General features: G+C 36.8%; 1 protein-coding gene across 4 annotated transcripts in view; it reads right to left on the bottom strand.

The window, feature by feature from the left end:
- Positions 1-16,539, bottom strand: part of SCAF11 (SR-related CTD associated factor 11) — a 44,394-nt gene that overhangs the window by 19,630 nt on the left and 8,225 nt on the right. For 2 of the 4 annotated variants that reach the window (XM_065838417.2, XM_071802855.1), the window contains exons 2-4: positions 14,940-15,009; positions 9,228-9,306; positions 8,242-8,396 (exon numbers count right to left, since the gene is read on the bottom strand). In XM_065838417.2, coding sequence (XP_065694489.2) covers positions 8,242-8,396; positions 9,228-9,288 — 216 coding nt within the window. In that variant the 5' untranslated portion in view covers positions 9,289-9,306; positions 14,940-15,009. The remainder of the gene's footprint in view (positions 1-8,241; positions 8,397-9,227; positions 9,307-14,939; positions 15,010-16,539) is intronic. The other 2 variants (XM_065838435.2, XM_065838426.2) reach the window with 1 other exon arrangement.

Genomic DNA, 16,539 nt, shown 5'->3' with positions numbered 1-16,539 from the left:
CCCAAGTTTAAGACAACTGAAATTTTAGAAATCACTTTGCAAGAAAAGGGAACTGAAGGTTATTGTACCCTACAGTTTGACAGAAATACAGATTTGCTGTTTTTTTTTTTCCTCAGTCACCTAAATGCCCTCTTACGGAGGCCACACTTCACCAGATAACATGCACACACAGAGAACAAGAAAACTTTATTAACCACAGAACAGAGAAGCTTCAACTGAAGCTCCAGCCAACTGGATCACGTAGTGTATCAACTTTCAGAGATATGCATATTAGATACTAGTTTTTGCTGCGAGAGAACTGTTTTAATTCATTTTAATTCTATATTATGTGTTTGTGAAAGGTTTGCTGGGTTTTCTTTGTTTGGATGCTTGGTTGTGTGTGGGTTTGGGGTTTTTTTGTTTGTGTTTTTGTGCTCCCCTTCATTCCACTGGCCTTCACAGGCTGAGTTCAGAACTCTTCTAAAACAAAAAGAAAAACCCCACACGCAGCCTCCAGCCTCAACCAATCCACCAAACAAGAACCAGTATATGAATAGTATGCCCTTAAGAGGCACACAGATTCTGTCCTTAAGAAAACTGTCGGGGTACCACACTTTTATTTATGCAAGCAAGACAGTATAGCATAAGCAGCTGTGAGAAACTTGCATATGAACTCTGCTGTGAAATTCAGTGAACTTTGTTCTTATCTTTTCATTGGGGCTTTTCATTTTCCAGTTGATTCTGTTCTTCTCTCAATTTCAAAGAGTGCTCAATTGCTTTTTCACCTACACAGCCCCCAAACCTCAAACATCCAGACAGCTTCTGATTTCAACTGAAGTACAAAGTTAGACTGATTAAAAAAAAAAAAAAAAACACAACACAAAAAACCTACCAAACAAAACCAAAAAACCCCAGGGGTAGTTTCGGGTACAAGTTGTTCAACAAGAACCTAAGTTACAGCCATTACCTCTCCTTTTGATGCTCTGTTATTTTATCCTAACTAAAAACTTCCCCCTGTTGGGGGACACCATTGTTCCCTGCAGTGTCATGGCCTTGATTAAGAAAAGCATTTTGGGTAATTAAGCCAGTTCCCTAAGGACGCAGATCATGAAGACAGCTTTTGTCCTGCAGTCAGTATAAACCTAACCCACAGTAACATAGCATTGTGTTGTTCAGTTGAGATATTTGATAGTATAGCAACACTCTATGACTGTTGAATCAGCTGTAAACTTCAAGGTATTGCAAATAGTTTGACTCTTAAGTATGCCAGACTGTCAAAGATAGGTAGGAGGAAGTTAATTTTCTTAGTTATTTTCAGTCTCATTTCAGGATTTACCTTAGCTGAAAAAATAAGTTTGTCCAAGAACACATTCTGTTTCTACATTAACTTTACACAAATATTAAACTTGGGAATGTAACTTCTGTCACAGTACATTACATTTATTCATTGTAATGAAATACCATAGAATGTGTTACTAGCAGCAATCCAAATGACAAGCGGTTTTGCTCCACTAGAAGAATTTTCACTGTTATATGTTCAGTTCTTCTGGATAAATGTTTAACAATTACATAAAGTTTTAAATAGTAGAAAAAGAGGAAAACATTCTGGAAGAATAAAAACCTATTGTTAGGTTCACGTATGTTCAGAAACAGCAGATGCTCGTTCCATTCCCACTAAGCTGCTTTTCATAGCCCTACCATTATCTGATGGTTTGCAACAAATCTCAGGAGAAATTCTAGTAAAGAAAAAGACAGAACAGTCTCATGTGCACCCACAGTTACAACTGCTGGGTGGCGCTGAGGTAAGCTAGAGGTGACTTCATCTGTAAAACATTTTTGCCTAAACATGCATCAGCTCTCATCTTTCTAACAAATAACAAGCCCTTTAGGTGAAAATGCAAGAACAAAAAAATTCCTCTATCCCTTTTCCCAACAGCAAGACTGAGTTTGCTTATAGAAAGCAGCAAGTGCAAAAATGTTGACTACATTTCTTACAAGACGCAATTGAAGAGTGGCAGACTTTTACTCATCTGTTTCATCTTTTTTGAGAATATGGCTCAACACCTTTAGGTACTGAGTCTTCTTTCATTCATGGCAAGTTAGCAGTTCCTCTCTTCTGAGTCTTCTGTTCAGGTAGCATCATAAGTAATAGTGAATGTACATTGTCCTTTTGGGGGAAAAAAATACTTAAAACAAGCAAAAAGCCATTGAGATGGAATGAGTCCAAGCAGCAGCTGTCACTTTTATTGTGCCTAAGGGAAGAGAGGTGTGGGATGCATCACAACTTTACAAGAACCACAGCTTCATATAATATCTTCCTTTAACATAGCTGTTTAAAAAGCAGAACATGTAGTATTTAATGTAATCACCAAAATCACTAGAACCTCACAGTTGGTATTTGTGAGCTGCTTTGCTTTTCTTCCCAACAGTGCTCTTCTTGGAAAAACACAGAATAGTAGCTCAGCACACTTCAAAATGTGTTTGATTGTTTTACTCTCCACATGAGACTTCTCAGTTTCCATGTTAAAACTGCTCACTCTGCAGTGATTCATTCTTTCACCCATCTTGTAATATTCAGATAATTTTCTTCATAAAATACATAGGCATTCACAAAGTCTGCAACCTCTGAAAAGCTGTGAGTTGTGTGTATGAACTCAAGTTTTCCAAAACCTCATTCCATAGTATTTTGGTTTTTGATGACCCTCTAGGAAAATCTTGCTTTGGCTCCATGGGCATAACTTAATGTTCAATATTCCTGTTACTGTAACAGCAACACAAAACTGATCTCTAAACTCAAGGAGTAAGTGTCCCTTATTTCAACTGCATCACTTCAAACAGCATTTGAACAACGTGAAGCAGACAAAAGGCTGAGGCTGTTACTATATTCCAGCCAGGAATTTTCAGGCCCAAAACATATTTGGCTGATAAAATATCTCTGGCAGATAAAGTTCCATGTTAGAAGATTTCATAACAAGTGGTAACAAGATGCGAGTATGGAATTAAAATTGCTGCAATGAATCTCTTCCCCTGTTTCTTCTCTTCAAGTGGTCCATAATACAGTCTGTTCTTCAACTACTGCATTGAAAAGCTGATCCAAAAAGAAACACAGTCCTGCGCTCTTTACTGCTTCTTTACTAGAGAACCTGTCACGCAACAAAAATACCAGATTCTAACAACTAAATTCAGGCTTAAAGGTGAGGTTTAAATTGTAAGAGTAACATCTGTAAATTTCACTCCCCTTAGTGATAACAGCACACTAAAAAGCCCACAACAATTCCAGCTTCAGTGAAAAGGGAGACTGCTACATCACACATATTAAGAAACACCTCTCCACATTTTGATGAAAGGAGGAAGACATCAGGAAATGCACTGTTTTCTGTTGGAATGGTGGCTGTCTTTAGGAAAGGATGAAATTATTAATTTGTTGGAAGTAGCTGAATTCTGTGTGTCATTGCACTTCCTTTGACACTATATTCTTGGAAGAACTGAAGTCAAACTCAAAAACACTCACAAAGACCTTTGCACTACACTTTAACTTTCATAAGTTGCTACACGAATGTATTTGATAAACCATAGGATTACAAAATGCTTAAGGTTGGAAGTGACCTCTGGAGGTCATCTTGTCACATGGCCCTGCTTAACAGGGAAATACGCCAAGAACAACTGTATACAACAGAGACAGGATTTTCTGAAAGAATTATATTAATATGGTTCTTCTGTGAAGCAGTTCTCAGATGCATTGTCTACGTATGAATTTCACTGGATACACTTGAACAAGTTTCTGTTATTGTTCTGGTTTTTAGGTTTAGTGTTTATTTGAACACATTGCAATATTTGCAACTGTAATCCTAATCCTGCCCACAATGCTCTGTACTGATCACTGTGGAGCTTGTTGTCACGTAAGCCAAAAGAATACACATTAAGAATTCCAGTTAAAATACAAGTAACTCTCTCTACCCTCAGAATAATATCCATGTGCAGTATACTCTACATAATCAATGATCCATACCTATACTAGCACAAAGCAAATGACTATTCTAAGAACAGAACATCGGGCTAGAAACATAATGCAAGGCAGCTCTTTGTGTCTTGGTTTCATTAAGTCAAGCACTCATACTGCACAGGGCCCACCTGAACATGCCCCAATGCTTTGGAAAATGTACAGCTGAATGTACTCCACTTTCAAATTCTCCAGATGAGAAAAAAATGAACAAGGGAAACCAGGTGCAGAGACACAGAGATAAGCTTAGTAGGGGTGGGTCACTGAAATCAATGTCTCTTACACAATCATTGTGATAACACAGACAACACAGTGAATCTTTTCTTTAGCAGTCTTCTCTCATGATGGTTCACAAGATGAATTAACAGAAGAGCAAGGATAGAAATCTCAGTATATTTACTAGCACTCTGAAGAACTGACGGGAAGTTAAAAAGTCTACAGTAAAACAGAGTAAATATTTATCTCCTGTAATTTAAGATTGTTTTATTTGAAACTAATACAAATAAATAGACTTTTCTTCCTCCAATGCATGCAGGTAAGACACTGTTGCTGCTAAAGCAGTTGTCTAAGCTGAGGTGGTTTTGGCTACTTGGTGTATCTGCTTGCCATAGATACCTAGTTAAACTCCCTTCAAATTGGTTTTACTTAAATGTTTTCAGAACTGACTATGGTAAACTAGAACACGTGCTTAGCAGCTGGAACACAAAATACAAGTGTACCAGAAAAACAATGTTAAAAAACTTATTACTGACCCAAGCACTTTTAATCTAGTAGTGGTATTACAGACAAGAAAGAACACACAATGCAATTACATCCCTTGGTGTAACACAACAGTATTGATGGTATTTGAAGACTCTACAGGGTGGTGTTTTGTTGCTGTTGATTCCCTTCCCTCTCTCCACCCCCCCCCTTTTTTTTTTTTTAGCCCCTACACACAACACAATAGCCAAAGCTCCCTCTTCATTATGTGGGCAGGATGTTATCATACATATATTTGTTATACTGACAACAACTCATCCCTTACACTGTCCTTCAGACCTCCCCTTGAAGGGTGTGTCCGATGATCTCAGCTCCACATTTAGTGCCTTTTACTTTTTATGATCTTCTAATGCAGCCCCACTGAAATACAGTCTCAAGACTGCAAGTCTCCATTAGTAAATTACACAACGTGGATTAACAGAAGCAGTTAACAGCTAGCACAGGATGAATGATATTAATGTTAAACTTCGAATGCTTACTGACACAGTCCCCAACAGTCCGCCTGCCCAGTGCTGCCCAGGAATACTTGGGAGAGCACCGGTTAGTCTCGCCAAAGGCACACAAGGTGACAGTCTAAGAGTACAGGAGAATTTAAAAGTGTAGGCAACTGAGTTTAGGGCATAGCAACACTCTGAGATGCCACAATTAACTATGGTAAACATAGCCGAAGAGAGTGGAACAATTTAAGGGACATCTGAAAAAAAAAGTTAATGCGAAGACTAATTTCTTAGTGGGGATTCTAACCTCCCCCTCATTTTTCTTCTAGGAGCTGGGCACCTTTCCTCAAACAAAGAAAATACAGCACTGATTCAACTGTAATGCTATTTAATTCTGAAACTAAATGCACAGATTTAGCTATCAGGATCCAATATATTACATGTTCTGTGAAAAGTTTCCTATCCCTTTTTAGCCCTTCATGGAATGAGACAGAAGATAATCAGTTAAAAGCAATTTCCATATATTACATGTAAGTGCACGTTTATCTATCTATAGTATCTCCTTCTTAAAAAGCAAGATCTTCAGTGTTATGGCTGCTGCTTGCAGACAGAAAACCTGCTGGAACAGGACACTCCACTTCGGTTGCAATGTTGAGAATATCCCATAGACAGAAGAGGGAGCAGAATGGTAAAGAAACTCTTCCTGCCTGCCTGAACTACCCTGGTTTTCATTAGAATGTACACAGTTATATAAAATCCATAAACTCTCAGAAGAACAATTATGTACAACTTTAAAACAGCAGTTTAAAGAAGCAGTTGCCACTGTAAGTCTAGATACAACGCAGAAAGAGAGGAAATAACCAACTTGAACACAGACTGCTGGCAAAGCCTGTAGGTGTTTGAAATATTACTGCAGACACACAAAAGAATACTTCAAGTAGTATGAATATTAGGTTTTTTTAAAGGTTTTGGTCAATCACCTTATTCTCAATTTTGTTATTCTCTGGCACTTAAACAAGAAAACTATTTTAAGAATTTTTATTGGGTATAAATAGATTGGTTTTAAACAGAATCTTGTAGTACCTTTTTTAAAGGGCAGATCATGTTTTCATCTTCATTACTTGGAGTGACTTGAAATGACTACTTGTCAATTACTTAGTGTTCATTAGTTATGATCAACCAAGAAGCAGTAAATAAAGATAAACCTTATGCAACACTTCTCAAAAATAATAAAAACATTTACCTACTAAATATTAATAGTGGACACAAAAAAACCCACGACATCAGCATGCTTCAGAAGGCCACATGCTTATAATGTATATCTGTCATTCCAAACTATAAAATCTCATCTGCTTCTCACAGTTGAAGTCTCTGAACATCTGTCAGTCAGTTTTCAATGTTGGTTTTTTTTTTTTTTTTTTAGCTCCTTTACTTTTAATTAAGACTACCAGATTAGGCAATGGGGTTTCATTAACTCCACAGGTCCAACTGTCAAGTGTCCTCAGAAAAGGAAGGCTGGTTGGTTTTACCTATCAGATATCACTAATGGAAAGAAGAAGTAGAAGCCTTATGTAGCTGTAAAAACAAGCCCTCACCATCTTCATGACAACATATCTACCTCACCTGTAAACTTGTAAAAGCAGGAGTTGCTTTTATTCTCTTTGGATAGCACTTCGTGCCAAAAAAAAAAAAAAAAAATCTGACGTAACAAGAAAGATGTCATGTCATTCGTCTCTTTAAAACAAGAAAAATTCCCTTTCTTTACTGGACTTAAAAATGTGTTAGACGATGTGAGCAAACTGAAATGAAATCCAGCAGCAAGTCCTTCCTCTACTGTACTGCTGCTTGTGCATGTCACTATTTATTGCCATTCATCTGCTATTGTAACAACCAGCTATGGAAGTCAGGATAAAATTGTGGATGAGAATTTCCTGTTCCCTTCTAAATAAAAGCACTGCAATTAATCATTTGCAGAACAGAAAATCTGGCAATAGGAGACTTGGTTTATTATCTGGCTTGTGAATCTAATGCAAGTTTCATCTATTAATAACCTTTGTTGAATACTCTGAAGTTCATACAGAATTTTCAGAAAGAAGTGATTTATGTTACTGTGTACCTTCAGTAAAAAATAACACAGAGGTTAAGAATAAAAATAATACATAAGGAAATGATATATAAATATACATACATATTAGTGATACCAACCTTCTAAAAGATATACTGAAACCAAAAAATCACTATTTACTTCAAAAGCAAGTTATTACAAAGAAACCAAGTAGTGTTCTCTATTACAATGAGCAATCAATTCATATGCACCAAAGTAGGACAAAAAAACCTCAGCATTTAATGTGAGTACCCTCCCTACCCCCCCAACAGTATAAGGCAATTAGAATTTGGTGTTTTATACTGAAAATTGAAAAAGTGACGGGAGGTAAAGATACCAAAGACTTAATGCAATAATTCCAAGTCATACATGAGGAAAAAGAGACAAAATAGAACAATATAATCAAGAATTTGTTCAACAAGTAATTTTTCTTTAAGGTTCCAGAGCTCTCAAGAAAGGTATTGTGACAGGTCAGATAACAGCCATAATCATCACTAAAATAAAAGTTTTATTTTAGAATAGTACTAAACATTTTAGCTGAATCCTCTTTAGAGTTAGAAAACTAAGGTTTTATCAGATTCATATTGTAGCCTAACATGAAAACTTAGTGGTCCCAGATCTAAGAGTTGACAGTATGACAAACAACACAAGGGATAAGAAAACAAGATTAAGTTAATGAGACTGCAATACTGTCTGATCTTCCAAAGAGCCAATAATTTTTTTATTGATCTCTAACCTCTAGTAGCCATTAATAAGCCAGGATGTCTGGTGAAAGAAAACACAAAGCAATAATGCACTAAGGAGAAAGTTTCCTATGGTGTATTTATAAATTGGTCATTGAAACTCCTCTGTGCAAAGTCAGATGCATAACTTATTTTCTTAAAAAGAAAAATAATCTGTAGTTATTAGATGTAATAGATTTTTTTTGAAAAATAAACACACACCTTGGTTCTCAGTCTTACCTCAGCCCACTTAAGAATACAAGTCATGCAGAAGGTATGACTGCAGTTCTCAGGAAAACCGATCTCTTGTTCTAGAAGGCAGTTCAGACAGATGGGGCACGTGTCACCGTCATACGATAAAGTAGAACAGGAACACCCTTCTTCATTTTCTTCACCTGGTATTATTAACATTGACACTTAAAATTTTTGACAGTTTTTGAGACAAAGTCCTTCTAGATTTGAATAATAAGGCAATAAGATACAATTTCCTGTAGTTAAAAGGAAATTAATCAAGTTTTCAGGTCTAATGCAGTCAAGGTGCTGGCCAGGGTAGTTAAAAGAAAGCATTTCAGGTGAAAAACACAATGTAACATATTTAATCGACTACTGTACCAATATTTGTCATTAAAACAAAGGAAAGTTAGCTTTAGTGCTATTTAAATAAAGAATAACACAGTTTTTCCTATTGACAATGTAGTAATGTAGACATTGTTCTCCCAAGTTTTTTCTCCTCAAATGTTTGCTTTCTCTCCCCATGAAGTAAATTAGACCAGCATATTCTATGTGTATTATCTCATATACACGTGATCTACCTCTATTTGAGTTTTCCATTCTTAGAACTGTTTTAATCTGAACATCCTCAAATATCTACCTAATCATGTACATTAAATAAAAAATGCTCTCAATTTCATTGAAGTTATAATATTTTTTTCAGAATATAAAAATGCAAGACCTTTTCTTCAAATAATTTTACTCTAAATTATTTTTCTGAATAACAATTGCTTTCTCCATTTTTGTTCTGTTACTAAAAGTCAGTAAGTGAAAACCAGAAGATACAAGAGGACCCCACAGGCCAAAGAAAAACAGTATGCTGAGACAGTGGTTATATTTACACAATTTATTTCAAAACAAGCAGCATACTAATTGAGAGAGCAAATGTAAAATTTGACTTTCACAGCCTGAACCTGAATAATATAGTTGAGTATTTTCACATGCACAGATTTTACCTTCCACACCTTCATGTTTCTGACCTTCAGCATCTTGAATACATGGTTTTCTGTTCTTCATCTTCTTACAAAATGTAGTCTGGAAAACAGAGAAGCAGTTTGCATAGTTCGTTTAGATTGCAATTTGCAAATAAACATGACCAGTATGGACCTAATGAGTGTTCTCCAGCGCTCCCAATGCTGTCCATTTCATTATACCTTTGCAGAGTAGAAACCAATGACACTAACAGTTAGATACAGATCATTCAGTCTGCTTGCAATTTATGAGCATCACTGATGCTGTCTAGGAACTGATACTTCCAACTTGAAAATTGTTTTTTGTTCACCAAATGCAGAGTTTTTGCAGTGTTTCAAGACCACCAGTGGTTCATTTATTTTTAAAAGTTAAATGTACTGCTAAATTTCTATGCAAACCACCATGCCACATACCACTGCAGTAACTAACAGCTGCAAACTGACCTTCACAAGTCATTGAAACAAAGATACTAAAGACACAAGCACCAGAAGAGTTAGCTGCTTTCTACATCTAGCATGACCATAGTAGTGACAAGTGAGAGAAATGAAAGCAGCTTACAACTGCTTCCTTCTTGCTTTTGTCATACAATCAGAAGAAAAAAACCAACAAAAATGAAAGCTGTATCATTAAACAAGGGACTGGTCACAAGCACAGGTGCACTGGAGTATCATGAATGGGGAGGATGCACCTTCAACTGTTCTCCAAAGGAGCAGCATGAAATAAGAACATGGATAGAGAATAATCCTTGTGACTGACATCATACGGGTTGAAAGAATTTCATCTCGCATAAGAAACAAGTGTATGCTCTTTGGAGGCTTACCTACTACAGACAGAACGACACACACTTGAAATAAAAAGTACCTACACCAAGAACTAAATCTCCTGCATTTCAAACTCCTGTGGTCACAGGAGAGAAGCACCTAAAGCTCCAACGCAACAGCCCTAGAGGGACCAGCTATTTTCTTCACAACTATATAAAGCTTTTAAAATTTTAGTTATTTAAATGGATAAATTAAAACATGACAAGAGATTGAATAAATCAGAAATTACGATGACCTGCTTCCTTAAGCATTCAAGCCTGAAGCGAACTGACTGAGGCTTCAAATCCCTTGCTCTTTAATGCCTTTGCTAGAAGCAGTAGCAAAACAAAGCTGAGAGTGCCACAATCACACTCCTGAACTAAACTTCCTCTTATTTCACTTACAAACTACGTTGATTTACCCTTCACCACCTGGATATCCAAGAGAGGGAGAGACAGACTTTGCCTTCCAAAGCTTTTCTTCTGATCAAGTCTTTATTGCATGAATCAAATCACCTAAGGGTGGGGGAAAGGAAAGGGAGAAGGAAACAAAAGCCCAACTATATGAGAATTTTACCCCTATGCTCCTATTCTATTTTAAAATGACTTAAAAAGATGTCACTAGGATAAATGACATCAACTGTAGAACATTTACTAGCACTAATATTAAAATAGACTGTGTTGCAGCACATGCCCAAAGTTGCATGCAAGTTCTGCCGGCAGAAAAACCACTGACCAGACCACTACCTATTATCCTTTGCCGGCTATGCAAGACAAAACCCAACAAAAGCCAAATTGCTACTTTAAAATTTAACGCCTTAAACAAGAAAAATCTGCATCAAATTAGGACAGGTAAGACCACTAAAACCACACTTGAACTTAAAATACCAGATTGAAGTCTGTTGGTTTCACTCTGATTTGCAAGAGGACTTAAGTGGCTTTGGTCACAAAAAGATTAAATCACATGCTGATGTGAGGTATACACAATTTATACATAAAACATGCAAACATTCCTTCTGCTCTACGTCTTAACAAAACCTCAGCAATGCTTTACAGCAGCAGAAAGATCCGCAAGCTGTGCTCAAACCTCTCTCAACCCCAGGAGTCCCAGACCACATCACAGTTGAGACAGTTTAAAGACAAGATCAAGAATTCTGCACTCTGCACCCATCCATAGAAAAGATTTTACATGGACACCATCTAGATACCAAATTGTAACTTAAGCAGCAGCTGTAGAGTTCATGCTTATTGTTACAGAGGTCTTGAGTTCACTAAGGCAGACTGCAAAAATAGAACCCAGAGAAGCTCTTTAGATTTTTTCCACCAGAAAAAGTAATCTTTTATCCATTGTACTCTTTCTAGGCACAAAGACATCCCAGAAATTCTTGCACAGCTACAACAAGAGAAACTTTGACAGAATATCAGTAAATCCAAGATATGCAGCAAGAGAAAACACTGATGTGGTGTTACATTGCTCTTCTCACAAACTTACTTTTGAACATATACCGAGTGCTAATGTGATCACAGCTCACTTCGCACAGCACACCATTTTGCACAACATGGAAGAATTTAATACTACTGACAAATATTTATAAATAAAAGGCATCATCAAAATTTATATACCATTTAACAAATAAACTTTGGAAAGACTATTTTTTCCACTACTCCAAAATGGGCATGACAGGCACTGGAATAGTGCAAGAGATAGCATTGAAGACTGCTGTTAAATTCATAAAATTAAAAACAAAGCCAAAAAAAGAGAACACAGTGGTTTAGCAGGAACAGACAGGACAGAAAACAGAACTCTTATTTGTCCCAAAATACAATGTATTCCTTTAGATTCTTCTAAACGTCAATAAAATTTGGAAGTATATCTCAGACGTTTTTCTTGATCATTCCAGCTGCAGGCCATTAAAAAAAAAATCTGTTGTCTTGGCTGAGGAGGGAGACAGTGAAAAAAGCAATATAATTTTTTTGTCATTTTCCCAGTCACCAAATTCCATCAGCTCACATGAAGATCATATTATGATCATATGCATAGCTAATCACATCTGATCAAGCTAATATGTATTTGAAGAATGTTGTTTTTATCCAAAGAGTACTCCTACCAGATTCCACTTACTCATGACCAACACGTTTTAGTTGTGATCATTCAGTTGTCCATGTGAAATATTAGAAAACTCCAAGACCCACACAGGCAAGGCACTTGATAAGACAGCAACAAGCATTATATTACATTAGTGCTGACAAAAACAAAATCAACCCCCGACTCTATAGATAAAACTCTTTCTAAGAATGCCTGAAGACAGCATAGAATTACAGCCAAGATGGTACTTTTCTGGTATAAATTTCCAGTGGAATCACTATGTAACAGAAGTACCTTATTTAATTGCAGATTTGAGATAAAAGCAAGAATACACTGGTATATGAAAGTGAAAAGATTGAACAAGGACATTACCACAAGTACCCCTCCACCCTTCCAGTTAAAGGAGTTATATGTTTAAGTTTCTAGATAATTTATCAAAGGAAATTCCAATTCTTGTCTTCAAGGAAGGCAGATGCCAAAGACATTTACCAAATAAGTGCTTAACACAGTTAATTGTAGAATGTGGGAATAGATTCATTTACTGTTTGAGGAATGTAGCTTCATGATGTACTTCAACACCATAGAACAGACTGATACAAATGCCATTTACACACTAAACCATCTTCTATATCACAATTTAAGTGTTATTTACCTTTTTTATTAACACAAACTACTTCATACAGTTCATAAACTAAAAATACAGATGCACTTCAACACTAATTCACTGTGCATGCAGAAAGAAAAAACTGTTCAAAATCATGTAACTGAATTACCTATTGAACAAAAATCTATTACATTAAACCCTTAAAATTAGACACAAAAATAATCTGATGAAAATCCGTAATTTGAAGTGGCACACTACAAACCATTTACAGGGTACGAAGAATGCTTGTAAAGAAAATGCAATAGCTAAATACACTCTTCCTCCAATACAGTAATGGTCTAGAGACGTATCAACACAGAAGTACACTTGTACAATTGGAAAAGTGGGATGGAAATGAGGAACACATGCAACAAAATCTCCGGTAAACATGTGCAAAACCATGTCCAAAAGTGGCTTATTCTTGTTCCCTTAGCAGGCTTAACTCAGGAAACATTTGTAAGTAACTTTTCAACTTCTTAGATACACCGTATATCAATATTGATAGGAGTGACTTTGCTATGTTTCTATTAAAATATTTTCTTTTAAAAGGGATTTGTGGTATTCTATTAGCTATGTTTTGATTTCTTTACTAACTCAAGAAAAAATCAGTTTCAAAGGTGAAACAAGAAAGTCATACTTTCAGTTTACAGAAATTATTTGCTTAATAAAGCTACCAAAACAACCTTTACTCTCATCAAATTTTTGGGCAACAGTAAGTTGGACTCTATTCTCTATGCATTTTCACAGCCTTTAAGAAACCTTGGAAAAAGTTTTAAGACTCTTCCCTCTGCAAGCACGTTTTTAAGCAGTCTAGCACAATGCATTCTTCAAAGGAAGAAGAAAAAAAAAGACACTATTGGGTATTTGCAAATGTACATCGAGAACCTTCACAGTTCTTTTCATTTGGAAAAACTTTTCACTTGTCTGAAAAGCCTGGAAGGCAGACTTGTTTAAGTGACAATTCAGTACTGTTGTTTGTCCTCCAATAAATGGGAGCTAAACTGAGGATCTAGAAGCACTTATCCTGGATTTGCTCCTTTGTCTAGTAAAATTTCATGGCCCAGAACATCACTGAGAGCAGAACCAAAAGACACACTCAAAAGAGAGCTTTTAAAGAAGATCTTTACTCTTTGTATACTCAAATTGCACCTTGTGTGCATTCCCAAATGGAATGCTATAGAACCAACAAAGATGAAGAGAAAGAAAGAAACCAGTAGAATCCTTTTTCTATAGGTGGTTTAAGCCTATTTGTGTAGATCCTGGAAAGAATCAGTGCTATTCAGGCAAGGAGACACCGCTGATTTAAAGACTCTTCCCAGACCCTCTAAGGATGCAATTTCCCAAGAGTCATAATCTAATCTAGCAGTTTGCTGCCACCAAAAGCAGCAGCTCTGTTTCTCACCAGTGGTGATAGTGAGCAGACTCAGTTGAGAGCCACACATGTGCCAAAGAAATTGCAACTGACAGAATGTGGGAGGGAAGACATAAAACAGGATTGCCCCTTTTGGCACTAGCAAGGTACTAGAATAGCTAAGACTTGCTTGTTAAACTAACCCCCTTCAAGGACATAGCAGTACCTAAATTACTTGCCAAGTCCACAAAAATGCAATGTAAAGTGACAGGAGAAAACTGTCAAAGCAAATGGCTAAAATTATACTATCTTAAACAGTACACTGCCTTCCTCCAACTCTCCTCTTCCCATAATAAATGAAGAAAACAAAACAACGCAGCGGATATCCTCCTCAAGATTTCTTCTTCCACAGCCCAGCAACAAGACACTGACAAACACACTTCTGTTTCAAATGCTCTGGCTACAGCTACTCCCCTGCTAGATTCAGTGCTTTCATTTCTGTGGCCACCTCAACAGTAACAGACTAAATAGCAGCTGTGGACACTCACCATTCTTGTCCAGTCAGCATTTGCAGAAATATACAGGACAACACCGTACCCGCCTCCCAAGTAAGGAAGGCAATGCAGAACTCAATGAAAATGTGCAAATACAGCTTGAGGAACAGCTGCCATGGCTCAGATGCAGCTATTATCACCTAGCACCCTGCCTGACCATTTGAAGAGCCAAGAGTTTCAAGGGAGATATAGAACACACAAGGTGATCTCCTTCCTGTATAAAGCTTATAATCATAAACTGGCTTAAGACCTGCCATACAGACCTTTTCATGTTAAGTCAATCAAGTCAAGGGAATAAGCAGCATTCCTCACTGAAGTTTAACAAAAAACCACCTGCAAAACACAGAGAAAACAATTTTATAAGACCTTACATATTTGAGAATATTCTATAAACTGTAGGGGACATCATGTCTCCTATAAACATGGTATGTTGAAATGTTCCTACAAATCAGATTGAACTCCAGCATTTAAACCACTTCAGTGTACTGGACAGTGTAATAAGATAGTGAAACAACGTCAGTAGTACCATTTCATGCATGCATGCATTGACTAGTTACGCTGATCCACAAGTTTTAGTATACTACAATTACTAACAGTAACTAAAGAATACTTTATTCACCATTTTATTCATATGTGTAAGGGTGAATTACCATATTCTAGCTCTACTTAGAAAAATCACTATCCAAAAAGCTTCAGTACAACACAGAACTAAACCAGACACACTACCAATTTGAAAGAAGGGCAACACACATCACTGAACTTGTACTTGCTGTTAATACTTCTAACAACAGCATGATGCTGATTTAGTGCTCTTAAGTAAGTTATCAAAGCCAAAAGAAACCCAAACCCCAACAGATTTATGCATATGAAAAACTGAAGACATTAACAAAGTTTGTATCACCAACAGGTATCCATTAAGGAACATCCCCTTCTATCTCTGTACTGGGAAACTTGTGCATGGGCCAAGCATCCCGTCACCTCAGAATCCCAGTCCTGCAGCTGCCCTTCTGATTTACCAGCCTTTGTGTTCCTTTCCTTCTTAAAGTAATCAGTTCTCATTGGTTTTTACCTAGTAACAAACAATAATGTAGCTTACAGAAGAACCATTAGCACTGGAAAACAAGCAGTAAAAAAAAATCAACTTGAAAATGTCGTGCTAATTCAACTAATAAAGCTATCATAGTCTTCAGCAAAATTCCAAAGCCCATCCCAAAAACAACCACCAAGAGTGGACTATTTTAAGTCTTCAATAGTAGGTAACTTTAGACAACACAAGGCATGAAAATTTGTGAAACACTTCTAACACCCTCCTGCTCCCAGATACATCACACATGTGAGGGCTGATTTGCTCATCAGAATCACAAGCTTGCACAGCAGTTAGCAGCTTTTAGACATGACAAATTTGAGTTTGGTACTGAACTACGGTTACATTACTGGCACTGATAGGTAATTATCTACAGAAAGTAAATTTCATTTCTCATCCTTTTGCACTGTCAACCATATAACACTTTGTTCCACTAAGATAGGTGGCAGAAGTTTAGGACGTTTCCTGAACTTACATTAAGGGTTCAAACCCAGCAAGCAGCAATGAGAAACTACCTCAGCAGACTCCCCCCGTAAGTCAATTTAAATCAAGCGTTTTCAGTAACTGCCAGCAGCTGTGAAGTTAACCTACTCCACACAAAATTACATACCAAAGTAGAGAGAAATGACAGCTCTATACTATCAGTACTGATCGCCAACAACCAAGATGGTCCAGTGCTTAGGCAAATTCAGCTCACAGACCAAGAACTAGATGAAGCTCAACTTGCTAGTTAGCAAGGGCAGGAAAAAAAACAAATCAGAAAAAGCACAAGTATATAT

The sequence above is a fragment of the Patagioenas fasciata genome, chromosome 1, assembly GCF_037038585.1.
Source record: "Patagioenas fasciata isolate bPatFas1 chromosome 1, bPatFas1.hap1, whole genome shotgun sequence".
Lineage (NCBI taxonomy): Eukaryota > Metazoa > Chordata > Aves > Columbiformes > Columbidae > Patagioenas > Patagioenas fasciata.
The sequence above is the reverse complement of the archived record's forward strand: the minus strand, read 5'-3'. Positions and strand labels throughout refer to the sequence as shown.